The sequence below is a fragment of the Xiphophorus couchianus genome, chromosome 2 (assembly GCF_001444195.1).
Source record: "Xiphophorus couchianus chromosome 2, X_couchianus-1.0, whole genome shotgun sequence".
NCBI lineage: Eukaryota > Metazoa > Chordata > Actinopteri > Cyprinodontiformes > Poeciliidae > Xiphophorus > Xiphophorus couchianus.
The window spans coordinates 11,630,136-11,653,776 of NC_040229.1; the positions used below are offsets into that span (position 1 = coordinate 11,630,136).

At 37.4% G+C, this 23,641-nt stretch overlaps 3 protein-coding genes across 10 annotated transcripts; 1 reads left to right on the forward strand and 2 right to left on the reverse strand.

Moving 5' to 3' along the window:
* Positions 1–642: 642 nt before the first annotated feature.
* best1 (bestrophin 1) lies at positions 643–8,265 on the forward strand. Its single transcript, XM_028028183.1, has 9 exons — positions 643–934; positions 3,147–3,241; positions 4,016–4,249; positions 4,395–4,549; positions 4,649–4,726; positions 4,808–4,960; positions 5,040–5,120; positions 5,206–5,357; positions 5,438–8,265. The coding sequence occupies exons 1-9, from the start codon at positions 783–785 to the stop codon at positions 6,522–6,524; spliced, it is 2,187 nt and encodes a 728-aa protein (XP_027883984.1). The 5' UTR covers positions 643–782; the 3' UTR covers positions 6,525–8,265.
* Positions 8,266–8,529: 264 nt separating this feature from the next.
* Positions 8,530–11,270, reverse strand: fth1b (ferritin, heavy polypeptide 1b). 2 transcript variants are annotated; one of them, XM_028028218.1, is made up of 5 exons: positions 11,191–11,270; positions 9,721–9,824; positions 9,476–9,622; positions 9,152–9,277; positions 8,530–9,057 (listed from the first exon to the last, which is right to left on the reverse strand). In XM_028028218.1, the coding sequence occupies exons 2-5, from the start codon at positions 9,820–9,822 to the stop codon at positions 8,899–8,901; spliced, it is 534 nt and encodes a 177-aa protein (XP_027884019.1). In that variant the 5' UTR covers positions 9,823–9,824; positions 11,191–11,270; the 3' UTR covers positions 8,530–8,898. The 2 variants fall into 2 exon arrangements, with proteins under 2 accessions (XP_027884019.1, XP_027884010.1); XM_028028209.1 differs by having other exon boundaries at positions 11,088–11,260.
* Positions 11,271–12,600: 1,330 nt separating this feature from the next.
* Positions 12,601–23,152, reverse strand: incenp (inner centromere protein). Of its 7 annotated transcripts, none has more exons than XM_028002563.1 (21): positions 22,917–23,152; positions 20,990–21,137; positions 20,779–20,886; positions 19,965–20,584; positions 19,813–19,858; positions 19,133–19,193; positions 18,913–19,048; positions 18,484–18,520; positions 18,207–18,291; positions 17,969–18,109; positions 17,062–17,079; positions 15,569–15,678; positions 15,360–15,480; positions 15,177–15,284; positions 14,734–14,864; positions 14,018–14,138; positions 13,769–13,858; positions 13,582–13,611; positions 13,326–13,385; positions 13,054–13,210; positions 12,680–12,861 (listed from the first exon to the last, which is right to left on the reverse strand). In XM_028002563.1, the coding sequence occupies exons 2-21, from the start codon at positions 21,127–21,129 to the stop codon at positions 12,686–12,688; spliced, it is 2,496 nt and encodes an 831-aa protein (XP_027858364.1). In that variant the 5' UTR covers positions 21,130–21,137; positions 22,917–23,152; the 3' UTR covers positions 12,680–12,685. The 7 variants fall into 7 exon arrangements, with proteins under 7 accessions (XP_027858330.1, XP_027858364.1, XP_027858382.1 ...); XM_028002581.1 differs by having other exon boundaries at positions 15,441–15,480; positions 19,133–19,196; positions 22,917–23,150; XM_028002554.1 differs by having other exon boundaries at positions 19,133–19,196; positions 22,917–23,150.
* Positions 23,153–23,641: the final 489 nt, after the last annotated feature.

Here is a 23,641-nt window from a genome sequence, read left to right on the forward strand (position 1 = left end):
CTTTCAGAGATAATGATATGTTCAGACAGGCTTTTTTTAGTATAGTAAAATTAATATGTGTGTGTATGAATTAACAACTTTAATATGTGATATGCTCCTCAGTGTCAGATCACAGCACTCAACATTCATGTCTATTTTGTGGCAGCAGTGCGGTGCTCAAATTTGCTCAGATTAGTAGGATCTGGCCTCACAATGCAGCTTTGTTGCACAGACAGATTAACACATCAAGTGACCGGAGGTGTGGGAGAGCCTTGCTTGCTTTTTCCTTTCCTTCTTTCCCGTTTCCAACATTGTCCCTGGGCTCTGCCTTCCCTCATCTCGAGCAACAACAAGTAGGATGGCCAGGTGTTTTTTTTTTCATATTGGTGAGTGCATCAGTCAGTTCTGAGCGTTGTATAGTAAAACTTTGAAAGGTGATCTTTAAAAGGCAACTTCGTGGTGTGTTTTAGCAGATTAATTTGAAAAACATTACTGTAAATAAAATCACTTATTTAATGATAGACTGACTAAATAAAATGTGTTTTGCATTAGAGCAATGTGCTAAATCTCAGCTCATAATGCAGGTAAATCTTTAGAATAATAAAAGTGTCATATATATTATAAAACTAATCCCTCTGTTCGTTTTTGTAGATTTGTTTCCAGGTTGGGCTTATGAGTTCCAGTTCAAACACTGAAGTTGAACTCAAGCAAAGCCCAAAAAACAAAGACTCTCCATCGGGTTCTCTCATGTTAGACCACATTCTGCCTACAGATTGGTCTAGAAGAAGCAGTGAAAAGCAGCAATGACAGTGACATACTCTCGAAGAGTTGCTGATGCAGGTTTGGGGACCTTTTTTCACCTGCTCCTGCGATGGAAAGGCAGCATCTACAAACTGCTGTACAGAGAGCTCATCATCTTCACTGTACTCTATTACTTCTTCAGCATTGTTTACAGGTAATCATAGGAGTCGATTAATCATTTAAAACCTTCATTAAAAACAAAATGTAGTAGGATTCTGCATAAGTACAGATAAAAGCTCTAATAATGATGTGTGGTGCTTGTTATGATACATGTTACTACAATCTGATGGATTCTGCATCATTATTAAGTATCTAAGAAAATCAGGCGTTTCCTCTCACATTGACAGCAGCAGTTGGGTTTTTTTTAAAATCCATTTTAGAAACAGATTTAGCTGTTTTTATTTTTTTAATGCAGATGTGCTACCTTAAAATATATTACTGTGTATGAATTAATAGCAATATAATCAATTAACTATTTTGATTACATGAGCTATAAAAATTCCCTCTGAAGAATGAATTTGTTACCTAGCCCACTTAGTGATTACATCAATTTGTGGAAAAAGCAAAGCAGATTTTGAATATTTCTCTTAATTACTCAAGCATAAAAACAATACATAGTATATATATCTGTATAATCAATGATTATATTGATTATTAATCCCTCCAATTATTTATTCAATTAAAGAAACAGAAAGCAAACACAAATTCTATCATTTACATTTAAACGGTAAATGGAGGATTTCCTAAATAAAAACTAATGTTGTGCTGGTCAGCCACAATAAAAATAAAACTACAAACACAACAAAGAAATAACTTTCCTAGATAAAATACCACCTTTAGCCTGAAGCTGTTTCACAGTCAAGGTTTCCAATATGTAATCATCAAATAAAAATGCAAATGTATTTTTAGTTGGACAAAAAATATTGAGAATTAACTTATCAGTTGTTCTAAATTTGTAAATAGACAGCCTAAGAAGAAGTGACATGTATTTCTGTTTCAAAGAATTAAAAGCATTTTAGTATTAAACAAAGATAACTACAAAGTACAAAACAGATTTTATTTTTTAGGGGGACAAACAAATCTGGCCCAACATGAAAAATGACAGAGAGAAAATCTGGCCAAAAAGAACAAGAGGGTCAATGTTAGAGATTTTTTAGTATTATCATTTTATTTTCGTACTCTAGTTCACATTAAGTCTATAGATCTTTGTGATTTTCTGTTTAAAGTAAATACCTATCAGTCAATGTCACATTTCTGGTAACAGAACGCCTTACAGGCATTGGAGTGACCTAGTCAAAGTCTGGACTCATATGAAATTGAGATCCTGTAACTGTAAACATTATGTTGATGCTCAAAAACACCCCAATGTGGCTCAAATAAGACTATTTTCCACAGAAGAGTGGAGTTGCTTTTATGTTATGGAAGAATTAATACAATAATTAAACCTCTTATTGTATAAGGGGTAATTAGCTTTGGTATTTGGAAGGATTGTTTGGGACAGGTTTTTTCATGTGGAAAATAAAATCATCTCTTTGAAATAGTTTGTTTTTTGGCTTTTATCTTTGACTTACAAAATTGTTAGAAATGTAGAAATGTACATATTAGAAGAAACAAGTCTGTAAAGGGGTAAATGCAGATCCACAGGATTGTACTTTGACACATATTTACAGAAATTCAGTCAAAACTTCTTTTAGCAAAACACTTCAGGGTTACGGCAAAAACATCAGTCAAGGATACTTTGAAGGTCCTCTGGGTGAACAGTCCCTGCAGGTTTAAGGATTAAGAAGCCTTGAACCGGCCTGAACGTAAATCGAGTGAATATCTTTTCTAAGCTTCAATAGTCAGTCATTTAATAAGCTCGTTAAAACATTGTTCTGAACAACTGAGGGCAGTTAATAGTTTTATTATTAAGCATAAAGCTTAGACAACACTCAATATTAGGTAAAGTTTCAAATGTGAGAAATGTTTTGGCGTACATTTCTGAAAACATTCCTGACACAAAATAGGAGGATTATGTAGAGAAAAAAGCTTGTTTGTGACCACTTGCTATGTTGCTACTTGTGCAAATCTCTCTGCTTCTGTCAAAAATTATGTTTGACAGAAGCAGTAAGCCCCTTACGAGAGTTTCAGCACACAAACTGAGAACCACTGACAAGAAACTGAAATTACATTTGAAAAGATATTTTGCAGGACTGTTCACATCAAAACAGGTCATGGGTTCAAATCCTAGTTAAGGATTTTCTATGTGGAGTTGGCATATTCTCCCTTTGCATGGGTGTATTGTCTCCACAGTCCAAAAACACGCATGTTGGGGTAACTGGTCACACCCTCACTGCTTATGAATGAACTTTGTTTTTTTTCACCAGGTTTCTACTAAGCAGTGAGCAGAAAAGGTTGTTTGAGAAGCTGTCAATATATTGTGATCGCTACGCAGAACTCATCCCTGTGTCATTTGTGTTGGGTGAGTTGGTTTTGGTGGTTTTAAAGGTGAATTGTTGTGCTTTCTTTAACAGGTTAGGATAGTTATATATGCTACACAAAACATGTTCATCACACTTTTTTGCATAAAATCTTTATGCAAAATGATTGAGCAGACTAAATGAGATTTTAGTCTGCTCAGTTCTGCTTACCTTTGAACTCCTTTCGGAATGAGGATTTCTAGAACCTCTTGCCACTTCAAATCCAAATAAGCTAATGTTGGCCACGTCCTGCAACTCAATGTTTGCACTCGCACATAAAAAAATGGCTGCAAACAGATGTGCAATTATACAACTGTACATCTTTGAAATGTAGAAAAAGAGCATCTTGCACAACCAACAAGAATGCAGCAATTGGTTTCTGGAAGGTAAGTCAATAACAAAGCACTTGTCTTTTCCAGCAGCCATTGTACAGCTCATAAAGCAGTAAAACCAGCTGACCAAATGTGCTCCAGCTCCTCTTGTAGGTAGATAGGCTGGGATTCGCTGGTGTTGCTATTGTAGGTGAAGGGCAGTGACATTACATTTGGAAGGTTTTTAAAACAGCTCATGTTCCAGACACCAAAAAATATTAACTTATTGCCAAAAAGTGTTTTTTACATGCTAGGTTTGTTTTTAGAAGTAATAGAGATCCAAATGGAAGTGCATAAAAATGCAAAATGTGAATTTTGCATCATACAGCCCCTTTAAGTCAAGCACAAATTCTTGAAACTGTGATTCGTATCTGATGTTAAATTTATTTTGTTTTTAAATAACAGGTTTCTATGTGACTCTGGTTGTTTCCCGTTGGTGGGGTCAGTTTGAGAACATACCCTGGCCAGACCGTTTGGCAGCACTAGTAGGAGGCCATGTCCGTGGGACCGATGACACTGCAAGGCTGACCCGAAGAACACTAATGCGCTACGTCAACCTCTCAGGAGTTCTGATCTACCGCTCTGTCAGTACTGCCGTCTACAAGAGGTTTCCAACCACTGAGCATTTGGTGCAGGCAGGTACGGCATGGCAATGAAATCCAATAGGCTTACAAATGAAAAACATCCAACGGGTCTTGAAAGAATCTTGGTGTATACTTTTATACCAACAGCCCTGTGGTATAAAATAACACTTTCATCTCTATGATATGTTTCTTCCTTCCAGGTTTGATGACCTCAGAGGAACTGAGGCACCTGGAGGATCTACCTTCCCCCCACAACAAGTTCTGGGTGCCCTGTACATGGTTTGTTAACTTGGCTTTGAGAGCACGGACGGAGGGTCGCATCAACAATGATGTGGCTCTCACAGCCATTCTCACTGTAGGTCTTTGTTTTACATCAGCCTGTTGGCTAGACATGAATTAACTTATAAACATCCTTCATTTTACCTGGACCATTTTTTGTTTTTTTTCCATTCAGGAGCTGAACAGCCTGAGGGCAAAGTGTATGAAGTTGTATGGTTATGATTGGATTAGCCTGCCTCTCGTCTACACTCAGGTTGGGGGGATTTATTTTCTACAATAGGGATCTCAATAACAGCAGTAGCAGTTAAACAAATGACTGATGCCTTTGAATTAGGTGGCAACAGTTGCGGTCTACAGCTTCTTTCTGGCTTGTCTGATCGGCCGACAATTCCTGGATCCTGCGCAGGGATATCCGGGACATGATGTGGATTTCTACCTGCCGGTTTTTACCCTGCTGCAGTTTTTTTTCTATGTTGGCTGGCTGAAGGTGAGACAAAGTTAAAAGATTATTATCACTTCTGACTTTTAGCTTTCAATAACCTGATCTATTGTTTTGATGGACTCAGGTGGCAGAGCAACTCATAAACCCTTTTGGTGAAGATGATGATGACTTTGAAACAAACTGGCTAGTTGATCGAAACCTGCAGGTACAAACTATTTCCCAGCTGTATTTTAAATTTAACAGACAGCGGCTGTTGTGTTTGACTTGTGGAGGTTTCCATTATGTCTCAGGTGTCTCTTTTGTCCGTGGATGAGATGTATGACAGCCTACCACTGGTTGAGAGGGACATGTACTGGAATGAGTCGGAGCCCCAGCCTCCTTACACTCCTGCCAGTGCTGAACACCGTAAACCCTCCTTCATGGGTTCGGCTCTAGATATCAGGTAAACTAATGTGTTTATTACCTGAAAAACAATCAAAGAATACTTTACACCTGGGTAATTATCCACTTGACGCCCTCTAGTGTTCCTAAGGAGGAGATGGAGTTCCAGTCCAACTTGGAACAAATCAAAGAACATGAAGAAGCCAACTATACCACTCCACTACTTGGAGGGTTGGGCCGTCTGTTGGGCGTCCAGTCCCCAAACTTTCCTCGCTCATCCCGGGTTCCTCTGCTTCGCCGCCGCCCTGGAGCTCCACTGAACCGCTTCCCTCTTTACTTGCACCCAGAAGCACCATCGACCCCTACTCAAACCCGCTACCCTTTGAACCAGGACCGGGATCCGGACTATGCCTTCTCCACTGTTCCCATGTATGAAAGGCCAGGATTTTACAGCTGCCCCCAAACACCAATTCACTGTGTGCCCCCGGCAGTGCCTCGCCCTCGGCATCCCCGGCGGACCCAAAACGATTGGGATCGCAGCTGTAGCTCCATGGCCCCTCCGACAGTGGGCTCCCAGTTACTGGCTCCTGACACACCCAACCATCTTCCACCACCTCCATCCTCTGCATTTCCCTGGTTCAGTGGGGAGGGAGATTCACAGAGTGGACCAGCATTCTCCTTCCCCGACCCAGCACCGGAACTCTGCCCAATATCTAAACTCAGACCAGGACATGGCCTACTGTCCCGACGCCCGCCTCCCCCTCGCCTCACTTTAGAAACCCTCCCAGCTGCTGAAAGCCAGCCAGGACTCCTGAGTGCTCGGGCAACGGGAGGTGGAGGTGAAAGAGTGTTCTCATTCACTCCCCCCTCTCACACAGCGGCACCAAATCCTTGTAATCCCAACAGTAGCTCCGGCAGCATTAATGCAACAAGCACCAACAGCGCTGCCACAACAGGAAGTCTTTGCAATGGAACAAGCCACAGTGGTTTTAGCAACCATGGAAACTTCACCTCAAATCCGAGGATGAGCAATGGGAGCGGAAGTGCTGGGTCGAGTACCAACATGAACACAGTTTCTACATCTGCACCTTCACAGGAAGCGAGTCAGCAAAGCTCAGCCAATGATTCGGGAATCTCATTGACTGAGGGGGATCTGCTGGGAGTTCTGGTGGATGGTGGGATGAATAAGGAAGAGAAAGGGAGCAGGACTGAGGAAAAAACTAACTAATTTGAAGCCTTTTATATATTTGATTCTATGTTCTATGTTCAATCAATGAAATAACAAGAAACATTGTGGTAAAAAGGAATTAGCTCTTTGTGACTCTTGTTGAATTAGTTTGATGACAAGAGATGTCTTAAAGCCAGCACCCAGTCATGCTGAACATTAAAGTACCTTATTACATATCTAATATGAAATCAATATGTATGACACATTGCTGGATTATGTCAAACTCACATCTGCAAATTAAGGACTTTGTGTTAAAGCCTATTTCCTGAATTAGCTCAGAATTAACCTACTTCTTATGCAAAAATCCCCTTAAATGAACTGACACTGAGCCAATAAGAAATTTCAGAAACTTGTACACTTCTGCTGAAAACCAAGCTTAACTGTTTATATCCCAGTTCTTAGCTTTGTGTCCATCTGTATGCTATTAAATTATATATTAAATAACATGCTGTGATACTTTTATCATTGTTTATTTAAATAAAAATAAACCCCACAAATGATTTGAATATTATTGCTTTATTTTCATAAGCTTTTTTTTTACGTACAAGAATATTCAATGTTGTAAAGTAACTACAGAATACTGAACTCAAATTTTAAAAGTTATGAAGAAACTGACCAAAAATTATAACAACAAAACAATGTTTTTCAATAATGAACAAAGTTTGGAAAATATATGGTGTAATGGGTATCCATCACTTTAAATAATAAAAAAGATCAATTTAGAAAGAAAAATATAATCCTTACTATTTTCACTATCTATACTGAGTACAAGTGTATGGCTTTGTTTCTAAGACTGTAATTCAGTTCAAAGTACAGGTTATGGCTATAATGCTAATGAAAGAAACCAATGCTTCATCGGTTATAAGCAAAACAATTTTACAGTTGGCAAATATGAATATCTTTTAGCAAGTTCTCCTTCACACTGGTCTGAGACCGCACCACAACCTCAAGAGTCAGCGGTCCCTATAATGCATGATGCAGCTTAGCAATGTTTCTCCAGACATCCTGGTGGTAGGACATTATTTACAAATTCTACAGGAAAGAGCCTGGAAGCAGCATTGCTGCTCCCAAAAAAAAGAAATCCGCATGACGCTTGTGCATTTTGCCCTGAAGATTTTTTATGTGTTGTGCTCCTTATGGAGTATGAATCCTGGCGTTTTAGAAGCAAATAAACTGCAAATATAGACAAGGAGATTGTTGAAAGTTCATGTCCAGAATGAATGGAATGAATTTGCATTGATGTCTAACGGCAGCCGTGGTTTTGTATTTAGATCTGGAGGGCGGTGAGAAGGATGAGAAAGCTTTCTGAAATAATTTTACAATAAAAACAGCACAACTCTAAAAATAAACTGAAACAGTGATTATCAAAAAGCCCATCTTGAGGACGTTCTGTGTGGATCCTGCACTTGCGAAGTATCTCAGATAAAAATAATTACACTGGTTCACTGAGTTCAGGACAGAGAACCCTTCAAGTGCATCCTCTTGTGCTCTCAGAAAGCGAACGAAGATAAAGTTTGTTCCTCTACATTAAGGCTGAAACTAATGATTTAGGACCAGAAACCGCTTATAATTATAGGTAAATTCTGCAGATTATGAGGGAAAACCCTAGTGTAGTGGTATTCCCTGTGGCAACTCCATTGCAGTAGGATAGCCAATAATGGAGCAAGAACAAATACAGCTCTGGAAAAAAATTAAGAGCCCACTGCAATGAGCCCCATTGAAAACCTCATGGTTATTCCACCAAATATTGATTTCTAAACTCTTCCTGAGTTAAAATATTGGTATTGTTGTTTCTAAATGAATATGAACTTGTTTTCTTTGCATTATTTGAGGTCTGAAAGCACCGCATCTTTTTCATAATTTTGACCATTTCTCATTTTCTGCAAATAAATACTAAATTTTTGGTTGGAATTTCTGAGAAATGTCAGTAGTTCATAGAATAAAACAACAATGTTCATTTTACTCAAACATATACCTATAAAGAGTAAAATCAGAGAAACTGCTCATTTTAAGTGGTTTCTTATTTTTTTCTGGAGTAGTATATGTGCCTAGTACTAACAAGGCAGTATGGCATTGCTTGCCTCCTCGTTACAATGAGGTTTTCGATGATTCAAATGGTTTTGTAAATTCTGGAGAACATAGGGTGGTCTTAATCCAGCTGTGAAGGTGAACTTTTCCCATCATACAACCACTGATAAATATTACTTTGGCATGGTCTAAACTCCAAACACATATTTATCTAAATATTGCCACAGAAGATTGATGCATAAATAACTATAATGCCACATGAAATGATATTTTGAGAAATTTTGCATGACCTTTAACACAGAATGCTTCCCCAGAGGTGAAGATGGATGATGATTTGCTACTCAGTTTAACTGGCTTCCATTCCCATGGTGTGCTTGTCAAAGAGGTATTCGGCCATCCCATTCTGAGGAGCGCCCATGCGACGCAGGTTTGAGATCCAGTCTGCCAGCTGTTTGATGGATTTAACCTGCTCATCCAGAAAATGTGTTTCTACAAAGTCACACATCTGTATAGGAAGACAAAAGACATTGTATTGGAAAAATGTCAGATCACAAGGAGAGATCTGAAACTGCTTGTTTGGCTGCTTGGCTGTTTCTCACATGAGGATCATTGTGTTCGGCTGCCATTTTCTGCAGGTCCAGCAGGGATTGGTTTACACTTTTCTCTAGCTGCAAAGCACACTCCAAGGCCTCCAGGCCGCTCCCCCACTCGTCTCTATCGGGTTTCTAACACACAAATAATTGACTCGAATTATTTGAGTCAATTATTCAATGACTCAAAATCGTGTACATATTCAAGAGGACTGTTTTCAACACACAAAAGTGCACCACTGGTTGTGAAATTAGGTTTTACATTCTAAAAATGACCCAACTGCTGACAAGAACAAATTATTTCCATTGATTAGTAAAAGTATCTTTGCATACCTTAATGTCCTGCAGGAAAATTCTGCCTCCACGCTTGTTCTGCAGACCCATCAGCTTCTCTGCATGCTCACGCTCCTCTTTCGACTGGGCATTGAAGAATTTTGCAAAATTTTCTAGGGATTTATCATCCCTGTCAAAATAGTATGCCTTAAAGAAAAGAGAAAACCGGGCAATAAAGAAGCAACACATTTTCCACTAAATTATAAAATAATACACAACAAAAGTGGCTTTTAAGTGTTTCTCACCATTGAGAGATAAACATAGGAAGCATACAGCTCCAAGTTGATCTGTCTGTTGATTGCAGCCTCGCAATCCTGGTGGAAGTTTTGTCGGATTTGGGAAGTCATTTCTATCAATGTTACAACAATGAATGAGAAAATACCGTCAACATGTCTGCAGGTCAAATCCAATACAAAATACACCAGGATACAATAAGAAAAAAATTAACAGGGTTTCCTTTTGAGATGTCATCCAACATTTAAGGGACTAATCTGAAGAAAAAGGTCACTTGTCAGTACTGGTGGCGCACACAAACAAATCTCACACAGACAGACCATAACATTGTTTGCATTGTGGTAAAAGCAGTCTGCATGCAAAAGTATTTACATCCCATGAACTTTGTCACTTTATAACCACAACCGTCAAATTATTCCACTGAGATTTTATGTTGCAATGCAACTCAAAGTAGTGCCTGATTGCAAAGTAAGAAAAAAATGTTTTACACATGACAAGTGTGGCATGGATTTACATTCACTCCCAGCACCTCTTTGTAGAACAATTTTTCTCTGTCATCATCGCTGTAAAGTCTTTGGGAGTATGTATCAGCTTTGCATATTTAGAGCCATTTCTTTTTGCAAAATAACTCAAGCTAAAGACTGAACAAAAAGCACAGAACATCAGTTTTCAAATCTAACAAAACTTGTTCAACGCATAAATATGTGTTGATACAAACTTATACATGGTGGTTCTGGTTGTACTTTTGGTTTTACTGTCTTGCTTATTCAAAGCCTCTATAGTGTTTTCAAGTAACTTAACTATTTCCACGGTTGCTTCGTCTTAAAGGTTCTCCACAATTTAATCCCCGTCTGTTGTGATGATGCTGTTTGTACACATATATTCTGCAACAAACCTTTTGAGGCCTTTGCAAAGCAGCAGGTTTTATATTTGATTAAATTGAGCACAGGTGACCTCAATATTCTAATTAGGTAGCATTTAAAACAGTCTGTTGCACGGTATTTTATTAAGAGGTAGCAGATGATAGAGGTATAAATGCACCACGAAACCTTTACCTTCTACTTCGCCTTAAAGCTCTACTTTTTATTACCCCGTCTTTTAAAATCCCAATATAATACAATAACACTTGTGGTTTTAACAGTCACTTCACTGCAAATTTAGATCCGTATTGATCCACGCATGGCCTGCATCTGTTAATATTCCGCTTATCAACTATAAATAAACCTTTATGGGATGGTTTCTATCTTAAACTTGGAGCTGGTAAACCATAAATTTCAAATCGTTCATAAATCTCACAGAAAAGCCCAGCATTAACTTATGCTAGCTAAATAATGCGGAGCTAACCCGCTATAAGCTGTTAATAGGAGCACAAACCTACCTGTTTCAAATATTTTCAACTCTCCTTTTCACTTTAGTAATAACTGCTGGCTGTATTGCAGTTCAATATGTTTAATATTAAAGGTTTAAGAGATACACGCCACCTGAATGTTACTCAAAGTCACCGCACCGCTTAGCAGAGGCGCCCACCATGTAAACACGTCAGGAGGTGGAGTGTGTTGCATTCATGACAGTAGGAACTAAGCAACACTGGGTTGCAATCCCTTATCATCGTTCACTCCCATTATTATCGCTCTTTACTAGACATTAACGAATTATATGCATTTTAATCGACAGAGCCCGCCAGCGACATGTGGCAAAATAGTGTTTAAAAACAAACTAATCAAACAGGGTCACGTATGCGTTTTCCGAGGTGACTGGAAAGCAGCACTAAGTTAATTCAGCGCTGTTTTCCCCTTTATGCGCAGTGGTTAAAACTTTGCAGAATAACGTAAAATGTCAAAATGTTGTAGATCAGATTCTAATATCAAAGGCAACATCAATCAGTGATGTTTTCTTATTTTGAGATGAAGACGCCACCAAAACCAGTCAAAAATAATTTCCACATCTATAAATAGTATAGCGATTACAGCCTTTTGGTTGAAGTTGTACAAACAAGACAAGTAAATTCAACATATTACTTCAGCATAAAGTTTGCTATAAGAAAATATTAAAAGAAAAACACACCAGGCACTATAATCTCCAGATATTTAAGGTGAGATTAGTAGGATCTCAACAGCCTACATCAAGGTGTGCATAATTAGGCAGCTTCTTTTCCTTAGGCAAAATGGGCCAAAAAAAAAAAGAAAGTTATTTAAGTGAATGAAGTCCAAAACTGTAAAAAAAAAAAAAAAAAAAAAAAAAAAGTCCTGCAGCACTCTTGAATTGCTAAGATATTGGGGCATGATCACAGAACTATCAAACATTTTGCTGCAAATAGTGAACAGGGTCACAAGACAAAAACAAAAAAGTTAATTAACCACCAAAGATTTGAGAAGAATCAAATGTGATCAGATGCTTGCAAGGTGAAGGCAGAGTTCTGGTGTGGGCTGGTGTTATTACAGATGAGCTAGTTGGACTTTTTCAGGTTGAAAATCAACTCCCAAACCTGCTGGTAGTTTTTAGAAGACACTTTCTTCTTTCTTCAAGCAGTGGTGCAGGAAAAAAAGTCTACATCTTTCTAGAAAACCATAATTTTTATGCCAGGCAATGTTCCATAGCATCCATCAAAGTATTCCACTATGTCATTTTTCACAGACCACCAACTTTGGTGGGTTTTCAGATACGTCAAGGCCTCTAAAAAGCCAATTAATTTGATGGAAGAATCATAGCAGCGTGACTACAATAGGCCTTTGCAGCGATTTCACTGCTTGGGCCTAAACATGCAACCAAGCAAAATAACTTTCCACATTCTCAGTACTGTATGTTGTTTTTTTTCCTACATTACTAACTCAAACTAGCTCTAAATCATGTTTTCTTACTATTAGAAAACCTCTAAAAAAAAAAAAAAAAAATTACAATGGAAAAACTTTATTTGATACAGATTTAAAACAATTTTAATACAGCAGCAAACGCCACACTGTTTTCACTTAAAAGGTCTCACTTCCCTCCAGTTGGAGGAGAGTGCCACACTGCAGAGCTGGTGCGTTTAAAGAAACGTGGTTTGCTTTTGTAAAATATGTTCTCCAGTCTGAGTGGCTCAATGGGCCCAAAGATGGAGTCCACATCAATAGGGTTGAAGTACTGCTTCCCCATTAGCTGCTTCAGATTGGCACCTGGAAAAGTAAAAATAGTTTGACAGTTTTGAAATGGCATATAAGCATTATGTGCAGAAGAACATGCACAAACTAATATTTAGAAAGCCCTACACTGGTGGGGTTGCAAAAATCAACCAAGAACCCCAGACAAAAAATGGGGTTCTTGCTTTTAAATTTTGCAATATAAATAATCTAACTGCTTATACACACCTTCGGCCCAAGAGGGAATGGGTTTTCTCGGGGCAGATTCATCATCTGTTGAATCATCGCTGTTCTGGTCCATTCCGTAATCCTCTGGATTTTTTGAAATAGTCAGCATCTTATTTCCACCGTCAGGAGTGATGGCGTACGACTGAACTGACATTTCCTGCAGGGAGAAAGTGGAAAGCACACAATGAGGCTTGGTGATGAAAAGTAGAAGTTACAAAGTAGAAGCTTTTAGAAAACCTGTGTCAAAAACCTTTAAAAAAAATAAAAAATACCTGCAAGTCCACAGTAACATTTAGACCACCCTTCCCTGCTGGCGTTTTCATTACAGAGTACTGGGAGAATGAAAAAAAGAAAACAAACCACAAAATAAAGACAACAGTAGGTCAGGGAAAAAATACATGCAAGTTGCATGAAAACTGACAGCATAAACTGAGTTAAAAGAAAAACAAAACAGAACTTTGTATACAAGTTCTTAGCTTGTAATCACTGAATGAGTGAATGCAAGCTCTAAATTTGAGTAATGCTTACCTCAAGGTCAACTGTTTTATTCAGCAACTTCTTTAATACAATTGAGAGGAGAGAAAAGAAATGTTGAGTTTGTAAGATCAGACAATAACACATAAATGCACAAAAAAACATCTCAATTTAAGGATTTTTGCATCACAAAAACATAATTTAGAAGGATTTTCCACCAGACTTTTGCCCGTCAGCTTACTTGTGCCTCAGCAGCAGCAGCTTCTCTCCGTTTCGCTTCTTCCCTCTCTTTCAGAGCTTTCTCTTTTGCAGCCAGCCTCTGCTGCTCCTCCTAAAATAATTTTCATGAGTGTCAAATATTTCCAGTGCACAAAAAAGAAAGTATTTTTCCTACTGCCGAAATTCGAATGCTGATAGTCCAGTCTTCACAATAAAATAATTTTTTGATTTGGCCTGAAAGCATCACAGCACAGACGAAAACATTTCTTACCAGTTTCCTTTTGTCTTCCAATGCTTTCCTTTGCTCTTCCAGCTCTCTCTTTTCTTTTTCCCTGGCTGCTCGCTCTACCTCACGCTGTAAAGCAAGAGCCTTTTCTTTTTCTACCCGTTCTCTGCACACACACATTAAAAAAAATCAATTACTACAACGTGGCATCGCTAAAATAACTTAGGTAAATGCAACGTACATCTTGACCTGTTTGCTTTTTGGCGAGTGCCATTAAAATATGTTGGAAAGAAGGGGAGGGGAAAAAGATTAAGTAAATAGACTGCATCATCCCAGCCTCTCTCTGTGATGGTGCCGTCTTACTTACTGTGATAACTGTCGCAGTGATGAATTAACTGCATGATAAGTTAAAATTAGCTCTAATTTCTATTCTGATTAATATTTTTCGAAGAACAATTTTGTTTACAGGATATTTAGAATATCTTCCAGTTCCACTGTTAAAGAGTTCTCTACAAAATTAAAGTTTATTGGTCTTTTGAGAAGGTAAACCTGGATTATTATGTCAACATGAGTGTATCATTTTAAAATGGCCTCTAAACAATAATATTATCGTTTATCACAATTTATCATGCAGCAAAATTTGTTATTGCCTATCCCAGAGCGAAATTGAAATTTCACATCTTTTGTTTTACCAATTACATACTTTAGTATTTTTTTCCTGAACGAATACCAATAATTGCAGTCACTCATTTCTAACAGACCTTTCAGCAGCAGCTTGCCGTTCCCGCTCCAGTTCTTGCTCCCTCTGGCGCTCCAGAGCTTTGCGAGTTTGCTGTTCCTCCTCCTCCGCTTTCTTTTTGGCGGCCAGCTCCTGCTGTCGTTTCTCCTCCTCCTGAGTTTCAAGTGCAGGTGACATTTATAATTTTGTATCCTCCAAAAATTAATAAAAATGTTGAAGGTGAATAATATTTAACTTTTGTCATGTGGATTAAAATGTCCATTTTATTTGACTGTTGTGTGCATGCTTGGCAAATATAAAATGTTTTTGTATTAAAACATGTTTTAATACAAAATGTTTTAAAACAGTTTGTATACAGTAAGCTTATAAACATTTCAGTTGGGTGACTAAAGAAAAAAAGACAATATTTATAGTGGTAAATGAGAAAATTGCAGGGATAAAACAGAAAAAAATTAAAGTTTTCACCTGCTGAATCTTTTTCTTTCTAGCTTCTTCTTCTAGCTTTTTCTTTTGCTCCAGCTCTTCTTGACGCTTTGCTGCCAGTTTCTTTTTCGCTTTCTCCTCAGCCTGACGCTGTGTAGACAAAGAAATAAATACAATATTAACAAACCTAGGAGCAAATGAAGAGCCACCAAACCTTTTACATACTTTATCATTTTTCTCATCAATTTGAGCCATCTTTTGTTCAATCTTCTTTTTCTTTTCCTCTTCCCTCAGATCTTCCTTTACCTTTGCCTCAAACACTCTTTTTATCCTGTCTTCCCTTTTCCTGTGAAAACAGTTTGTCAAAGTGAAATTTAAATAAAAACAGCTTTGTCAAAACAACTACTTTTATTTTATTCCAAGTATGGTAAAACCTCTTCTGCTCTTCCTGCTTTTTCTTCTTTTCTTCCTCCATTTTCCTCATCCTTTCTTCCTCTTGTTCCTGCTTCTTTCTAAGAGCCTCCAGCTTGTGACGCTCTTTGGTCTGAAAGAAGGAAAAAAATATATAGAAAACAGATTATCAGAAATATAAAAGACAAAGTGTTACAATTAGATGTAAGTTTTAAAGAGTTAATGATTTTATCGATAAACATTAAGATGGCTGTGAGGAGGGGAAAAAAATAGAAACCAGTGAGTTAGAAACACAAGTTGCATTTGGATGCACAAAACCTCAGAGCAACTAAGAGAAATGGTAAATGTGGGGACAATCCCTGTATATGTGAAGTGGTTTACAAACTTGATAAAAGGCTAAAAGAAAACCATTTTGTAAACACACACAGTAGAGTAGCAGGAATTTCTTTACGTCAATCTCTTGGAGGTAGAACAAAACTGAAGAATATGTCAAATAAAAAGCTACAAAGCTGTGCTGAAACAAATTTATCTGTTATTCTGCAAAAAAAAGTATTGTTTACAAGCTAAATATTCAGCTTTAGCCATACTGATAAACATTTTGGTTACAAAAATGTATTGATAGCACAAACTCCATAAAGGAGGGTTGAATTTGTAGTGATGCATTTTAACCAATACCAAAACTCCTAGTGAATGCTTGAAATTTATTGTGGGACATTTTCATTTGTAAATAAAATTTCATGACAATTAGCAGCAGAGCCTCACAAAAGATGTATAGATTCTCTTTGATGGTCTGTCAGCGCATAGATGGCTATTTTACAAGATGGAGGGGTAAAAGTCTTTTCCAAAGTGTGGAAAAACAAACAAAATGAGAGATGACTAATCAGCAATTAACAAAAAGAATTATAACTTTGAGGCTCACTTCATACTTGATAAATATATATCATTATATGCTAGAAACAACTCAAGAGGAACTGATGTTCAAGGTTCAGATTTAACTGAACCTTAAATGTTAGCTGAAAATGTTAGACTGAAAGAAAACGGCTACCACTGTTTCCAATCGTCTGTTTTAGACAGTCAGGATTTTATTGTTCCTGTTGACATCGTCCCCACTTGCTGGCACAGAATGGGCCCTAAAGCAGATTTAAAAATTAGAATAAAACTATAAGAACAGATTTAAAACACACACACCCAGAGTGAAGTGATCAAAACAAAATACAGCTAATGTTTGGTAATGGTGAAATATTACTATATCTATATCTATCAACCCCTTCCACACCTAAACAGTGTCTCCATTTCACTTTTGGGGTTTGAGGTCTACGTTTAGCCTCATTTTCAGAGAATAAATAAATTAGTTTCTTAATTTTTATGAAGTGTTCCCCAAAAATTATATTTGTAAGCATTCTTTAGGATGCAACAGTGGGGAAGGATTTTTTTTGTGCAAGTGAAATTTCATCCTTCACACTATGGTTAAGACACCACCCGATTCCTACAGACAGTGCTTTAGCATGACACTTACCACAGTCCCCATGTTTATCTGAGGAAGAAACAAAAACATTTAAGCCAAAATTTTGCAACTAAAGCAAACTGGCACAAATGTTAATAGGATTTCAAGGTTGTTGTTCTTTTGCCTTGTTAGGAAACACACAGACTAAAACTTCAGTGATGAGATGCAATTAACTCATAATGAAGAACTTGTGTGATTTATTCTGACTGGACAAGATGGGATATCACCTCAGAGCCCAAGTTAAAGGGTTTTGCTAGTCAAACGTATTAGTAAAAGACTTTTCACAGGTCTGCCTAAATGTCAATCAGAACGCTTCTGTTTGCGTTCTCACAAACTATTAAAACATCGGCCCAGTTCTAAGGTCCTTACACTGGCTACCTGTATCTCAGAGGACATGCTTTAAAATACTTTAGCTGGTTTAGAAATCACTAAGAGGATTAGCACTATAATATAACAAATATCTGTTATTGTATCAACCTTACAGACCAGTTCTGGTTCTGACCTTCTCTGGATCCCCACAATCAGAACCAAACATGGAGAATCAGCATTCAGCTTACTATACACCACAAATCCAGAAAAAAATTTCCATAAAACTGAAAAAATGCTTTAAATTGAGGCTAAAATCCAGTTGCTTACAGTTACCTTTGGTTGATAACGGGATCATTAATTTGAGTCTGTTTTGCAAATTTTCATCCTTTTCCTTTATTATAATGTTTGCTGTTTTTATCATGTATTTGAAATGGCCTGTTGCTATAATGTAATAAATGAATTTGCGAGGGGGTTTCTTAATTTCCGAGGACAAGTAAAGCTTTACCAGTTCTTTAAACAATCAGAAATCACAACAGTGGTGAAACATTTTAGTAGCAACAGTCTTAATTAACAGTATTAATTTGGCACCGTCAGTGAGAGTGAAACTTACTTTAGGATCAACTTTCAGAGGAGTGGCCTGTTTGATAAAGGATTTTATCACGGCGGTTCGGCCAATGGAGCTAGGGGTCATCATCAGCATCTGATTCTTATTCACAGTGTGAAGAAAAGCTCTCATGCTTGGTTTCATTGTCTACATATTGGAGAGAAGACAATGTTCCATGTATTACTTCAATAATAAACCCACTTAATAGTTTAAAAACCGCCCCAATAAGATTGTTGTGTCGTACACTTTGGCTTTTCTTCGGTGGAGAGAAGCGCTTCGTGGGGCTGTACTCAGTGTCTGGGGCCTTTCGTTTTGTGCTGAGGCTCGATCTAAAGACAGAAAAACAAAAATGCTAAGTTAATTTGCATATATATGTATAAAATGTTATACACAGCACTGACATGTCTTTATTATTGCTAACATGACAGTACTCTTATTTCTTTGCAATTTGGGACAATACCCAAGTCCAAGTGTTAAAAAAAACAAAACACACACATCACACTAAAACTGAACACACACACCTTTGAGTTGCCTGGCTTTGTTTCCTAGCAGCAGCCACTGAATGAAAAAAATGCAAACATCAATTTAATACCATCAGAAAAGTTGCGTGGTAGTTCAACACTGCAAAAAACACAAAATCCTAATTCTTAAGTATTTTTGGTCTAGTTTCTAGTGCAACTATCTTATTATACCCAAGATACAAATAATGCACAAGTGACTTTTCAACAAGATATAGGAGATCGTTTTAAGTCAACAATTCTTTACTACCGAGTAACAAACTAGTTACAGAGGCAGATTATTTAAAGTTTTTTTGTAAGTTAGTTTTTTCTTATTCAATTTCAAGATACTTCCACTAGAAAGGAGACAAAAATATTTTAAGAATTTGTGTTTTTTTACAGGGAAAATCATAATCAACAGAGTAAAAGCAAAACTATGACAGGATCTCATACCAGACTTTTTGGCAGGAGTGCTCATTTTAACCACAGAGCAAAACAACGGAGGAGGAGCCAGTTTGGGAGAATTAGCAGCTACAGAGCGAGTTACGCGCTCAACAGCAGGCACAGGGACTTCACGACCGCTTTCAGGCTTGTTTGAAGGAAAGAGAGGAAGAAATTACATAGAAGACAACTCAAAGGAATAAGTTAAACACACTAAACAAAGACAAGCTACCTTTGAAGCTTCACTTGCTTTTTCCGGCAAGTCATCAACAATGTCTTCAGTTTCTGCTTTGCTGCTAAAGTGAATAAAATAGTATAGATGAGGGACACTGGATACTGCCTCATGAATTAAATTGCAGCATCTGGTGGATGAGGGTAGATTATAAAAAGACAAGAAAAAGCCATGGTTCTACTGTACCACTGGTGGTACTTCAGGAATCTTTACAAAGAATAGAAATACAATGGAACATTTTAACTATTCATGAAGTAAATATGATGTGAATAAACTTATCGGCTCTAAATCAAATGTGTTGAATGCATTAATACTAGGACTTTTCACCATTTGCAGTACTGTACATAAACACAACATGTAATATGCACATAAAAATAAAAAGCAGCTTTCATTAGCAGTCACATATCACACATCCTCAATGAAAAGATTCATTTCCACCAGATGGGCAAAAAAAGCTCATCTATTAAAACGTAATTTTTCAGAAAAGAACATTTTTGTGATTTATTTTGAACAGATGCAATTTCTGAGAAACATCAGCTTAGAATTTAAAACAGAATTGTGAACCCCCATTTTGTTAACCTCAGAGCCATTTCCATTCCTACAACTGTAAATGCACAAAAGAATGTAAACTTCCCAAATGAAAAATTGATATTAAATGCAAAGAAAGCCGTTTTACTCACACTTCCTCATTATCCTCATCTGCAGATTCCATTAAGGCGCTTGATCCTACGCAAACAAAAAAGAAAAGAAAATCAAAGACGAGAAAGAAGTTTAATCAAAGTGAGGAAGAATCTGTTGAAGATGTCTGCATTTGGGAGATTAAATAGCTCACCACCAGTGTTGCTGCTGCTGCTTGTAGAGGTGCCCATTCGAGTAGACATCCTCTTGAGCATAGAGCGGCGTGAAGCCCGGCGGATGGATTCCTGTGTCATACTGTGCCGAAGACCAGCCAGTGAGTGCCGCAATTTGAGGGAGCAGCGTGCAGAGCTCCGCCTTGACCTCCGATCAGCTGCAGCTATTGCTATCTTTGTAGCTGTACGACCCGGAGACGCCTCTGGCTTATTAGCAAGTTCTGCAGACAAGCGATCCTCTGCTGAGATGTTGACGACCAACTCCGCTGAACGAATCTTCGGAGGAGACTGAGAAGTGATGCTTGCATTGTCAGATTTGGTTTCTGCATTAACTTTTTGAATTTTGTCCACTTCATCCTCTTCCTTCACCAGCTCTTGCTTCTTGTTCTGCACATCTTCCTGCTTGCTGCTGTCACTGAATGACAAGCTTTCATCTACATCTTCAGGCTTCGTCTGTTTGTTTTTACGGGTAGCACGTTTTGGTTTTGGAGGGTTACTAGCCTTAGAGGTTGAGACCTCAGAGATCGCTTCTTCTTCAGGAATCAAGTTGAAAGGTTTAACAGATGATCCACGAAGATTGCTACGCTTTCCCTTTGAGAACCTGCGTCACATGCAACACAAACACAAGAAGTTGCAACACAAAACATAAAAAGCTGCGACAGACACAGGTACAACATACCTGTGTCTGTGGCAGTGTCATAACAGTGTCTTCAGTTTCTGCTTCTGTCATTAAAAGGGGTAATGACCTTTTTATGAAGGTCATTGCCCTTCATGAAAAGAAATTATCAAACAAACCTCCTTGCTTGACTTTCCTCTTGGCGCCCTGCAGACACCCGCCTCCTGCGACTGTTCTTTTTCTGTGATGGCGTTTTCGGCATTAGTTCTGGTTCAGCATTAAAGTCTCTGAAAAAAATGAGAGAAAGAGAGAGATGTACGTTAACAAAAAAAAAAAAAAGTTTGGCAAGAATCCATTTAGCAGACCTTCACTGCAATAAGGTAAGCCTACCTAGAGAACATGCGATTTGCTTCTTGTTGTATCTCTTCGAGCCACACCATGTGGACATTTTCGATCTCATTGATGAATTCCTGCGTCTTTCCCACAAACATCTCCGCGAGGGAGCGCACTGACGGCAGCACGGAGTTCATGGTGGCAGCTGTAGAGAGAAAGTCGAGTGATTATTAAACTGTTGACTAGATCGCATATGCTTTCACAGAATGTGAGCTTTGTTACACTAGCTATCCAGGTCAATGTCTTACCAAAAATAGTGAGTTGTAAAGTAAGTACAGAACTGCAAGTTGATTTACTGTACATCTCTGTTAAAAACTGCAATGGTGGTTCTATTTAATTTACTTCCAGAAATTATTTAGTTCATCCGAGGAGCTGCATGTTGGGAAAAAGGCTCCATTTTTTTTTTCTTGTTTTCACTACATGTGTTTTTTTTGGAAGTTCTTAAGACTTCAATAATGATTCAAAGAATGATTCATAAAGTTTATAAAACTTCAACCAATAATTATATTGAAATTTAAATTTAAGAGTGACATTGAATGGGAAAACACAGTTGAAAAACTTAACTTGGATAATTTATCCAATTCCCAAACTAATAAAGCACTTGTCCTGTGTGTCTTAGCATACATTTATTGGAGTTTATCATAAAAATTGCAACATGTCCAGTATGTTCTTCTTTTTTTTTTTTTAACAGTAGATTTTAAACATCATATGATTGCTAATTTCCACAGCAAGTGCAACTTTTTAATGAAATGCATTGTCATGTGGTACTTTCATTTATTTTTTGAGTTAGTTGATGGCTGCTGTGAAATACCTGTAAAAAAAAAACAACTTTCACAATGCAATATAAGTAAATGCCTTTTTTGCAGCATTATGCTACAATTTGTATAGATTTTTTACACAGAAAAACTGCAACAGCATTATCTTTTGGGAGACATGACATTTCAATCAGGAACAACCTTTGTTGAATTAAAACAACTAAATCTAAAGTGAAGTGAGTATGCTTGGGTTTAACTGTGCTTTGCAAAACAGAAAAATATTTTAGAACTGAAGAATAAAAAGATATTGTAAATTCCTTTCTCCATTAACAAATAAAAATGTTCAAGCTCATTAAACCCTGAAGTAAAACAATACCTTTCAATTGATGCTGAACTGTTTTTTCATCACCATTTTGTTCCTTTGATTACTGTTCTGCCTTAGATACTGTATTTAATAGCATATATTTAATAATATTTTTTTACTTTAAATACTACACTATGTATGTTATGCTGTTTGCACTTTTGTAGATGCTACAATGACAAAACCTCCTCTGTAAATGACAACAGTGATCATAAGACTTAAATGTTGTAAAAGGGGCATTTTACCTTACGTTCAAAATAAACATTATTAACTAAACTGTTATGTTCAGTTATTATTCTTTTCACAATGGTCTATAACCAAGAGATTTATGTTTATAATTATTAAACCTTATATTTTAAAATTTCCAAACAAATTATGCACACTTCCGGAAGCGACTATGCACAAAAATAACCTGAAATCGCTGTGGCGTCAATTCACACGCAGTATGAATTCGTCGAAGTATTGCAATACTTGTAATTTTCTGCACTTCCACCTACAATAACCCAAAGATAGCATCAATACATTTGAAGTACTTAGGAAAAAATGACGTAGATAAAGTTAACAATAGCAACTATCGGTTTCAAAGTGCAGTATGCTAGCGTGGGGGAGGGGAGATTTGTAAGAAAATCATAAGGAAAACTACAAACGGCCGCGATTTAACCGAGAAAAAAACAAAACAGACTTTTGAGTTGTAAGTAACACTAGCAATAACGTTTCAATTTCTATCTACTCCAAAAACCACCAGAAGACTAACGTTAAAATGTTAACGTTGTAACGTTTACAAACATAGACGAGCATCAATATTTACCTTTAGTATCCGCGTTTCTTTACGTCAACGAAGACCGTTGGTCTGTTATTTATAGTAAAAAAAAAAAAATAAAAAAAAAACTAAATCAATCGCATATCTGCACTAAACAAAAACGAACTAGTAATAATCCCTACGTTTGTACTTCGGCTCTAGAAGTGAGGAAGACAACAGCTATTCTCCCAATAACCCGCTGAAACCGTTTTTAACTTGTTTAAACCACGGCACGGCACGGCAACCAATCACAGCGCAGAACAGCTTCTCCGAGTGGCTCGATGTTTTCACCGTGACATCCAAGATGAGCGGAGTTAACCTTGCAAATGGCAGCAGCGAAGTATGCGGGGAGTGGCAACTGCGGGGTCTGAAGTAATATAATATAAACGCTGCAGATCCTTAGGGCGGCGTTACTGTTTTAGAGTCAGATTTAAATCAACCAATCACTGGTTAGAATTTTCGTGTTCCTCTTACGACACTTTTGCACATCTTTATGGCAAAGTGACAAAGTTGTTGTTTTCGCTAATACGTTAACCTTGTGAACAATCCAAAAGCCCTTTTCAATTCTTTCGTCTCTTTGTCTTATGTGCTTCTGTCACTCGATGACATAGTATAAGGCTGAATCCACCAGCTGATCCATTCTTGTGCCTCTTGTGAGTTTATCAATATAAATATGTACAGAAGAGGCATGTTTTTTCCCTACAGTTCACGTTCAAAAAAATATTTTTTGGCAA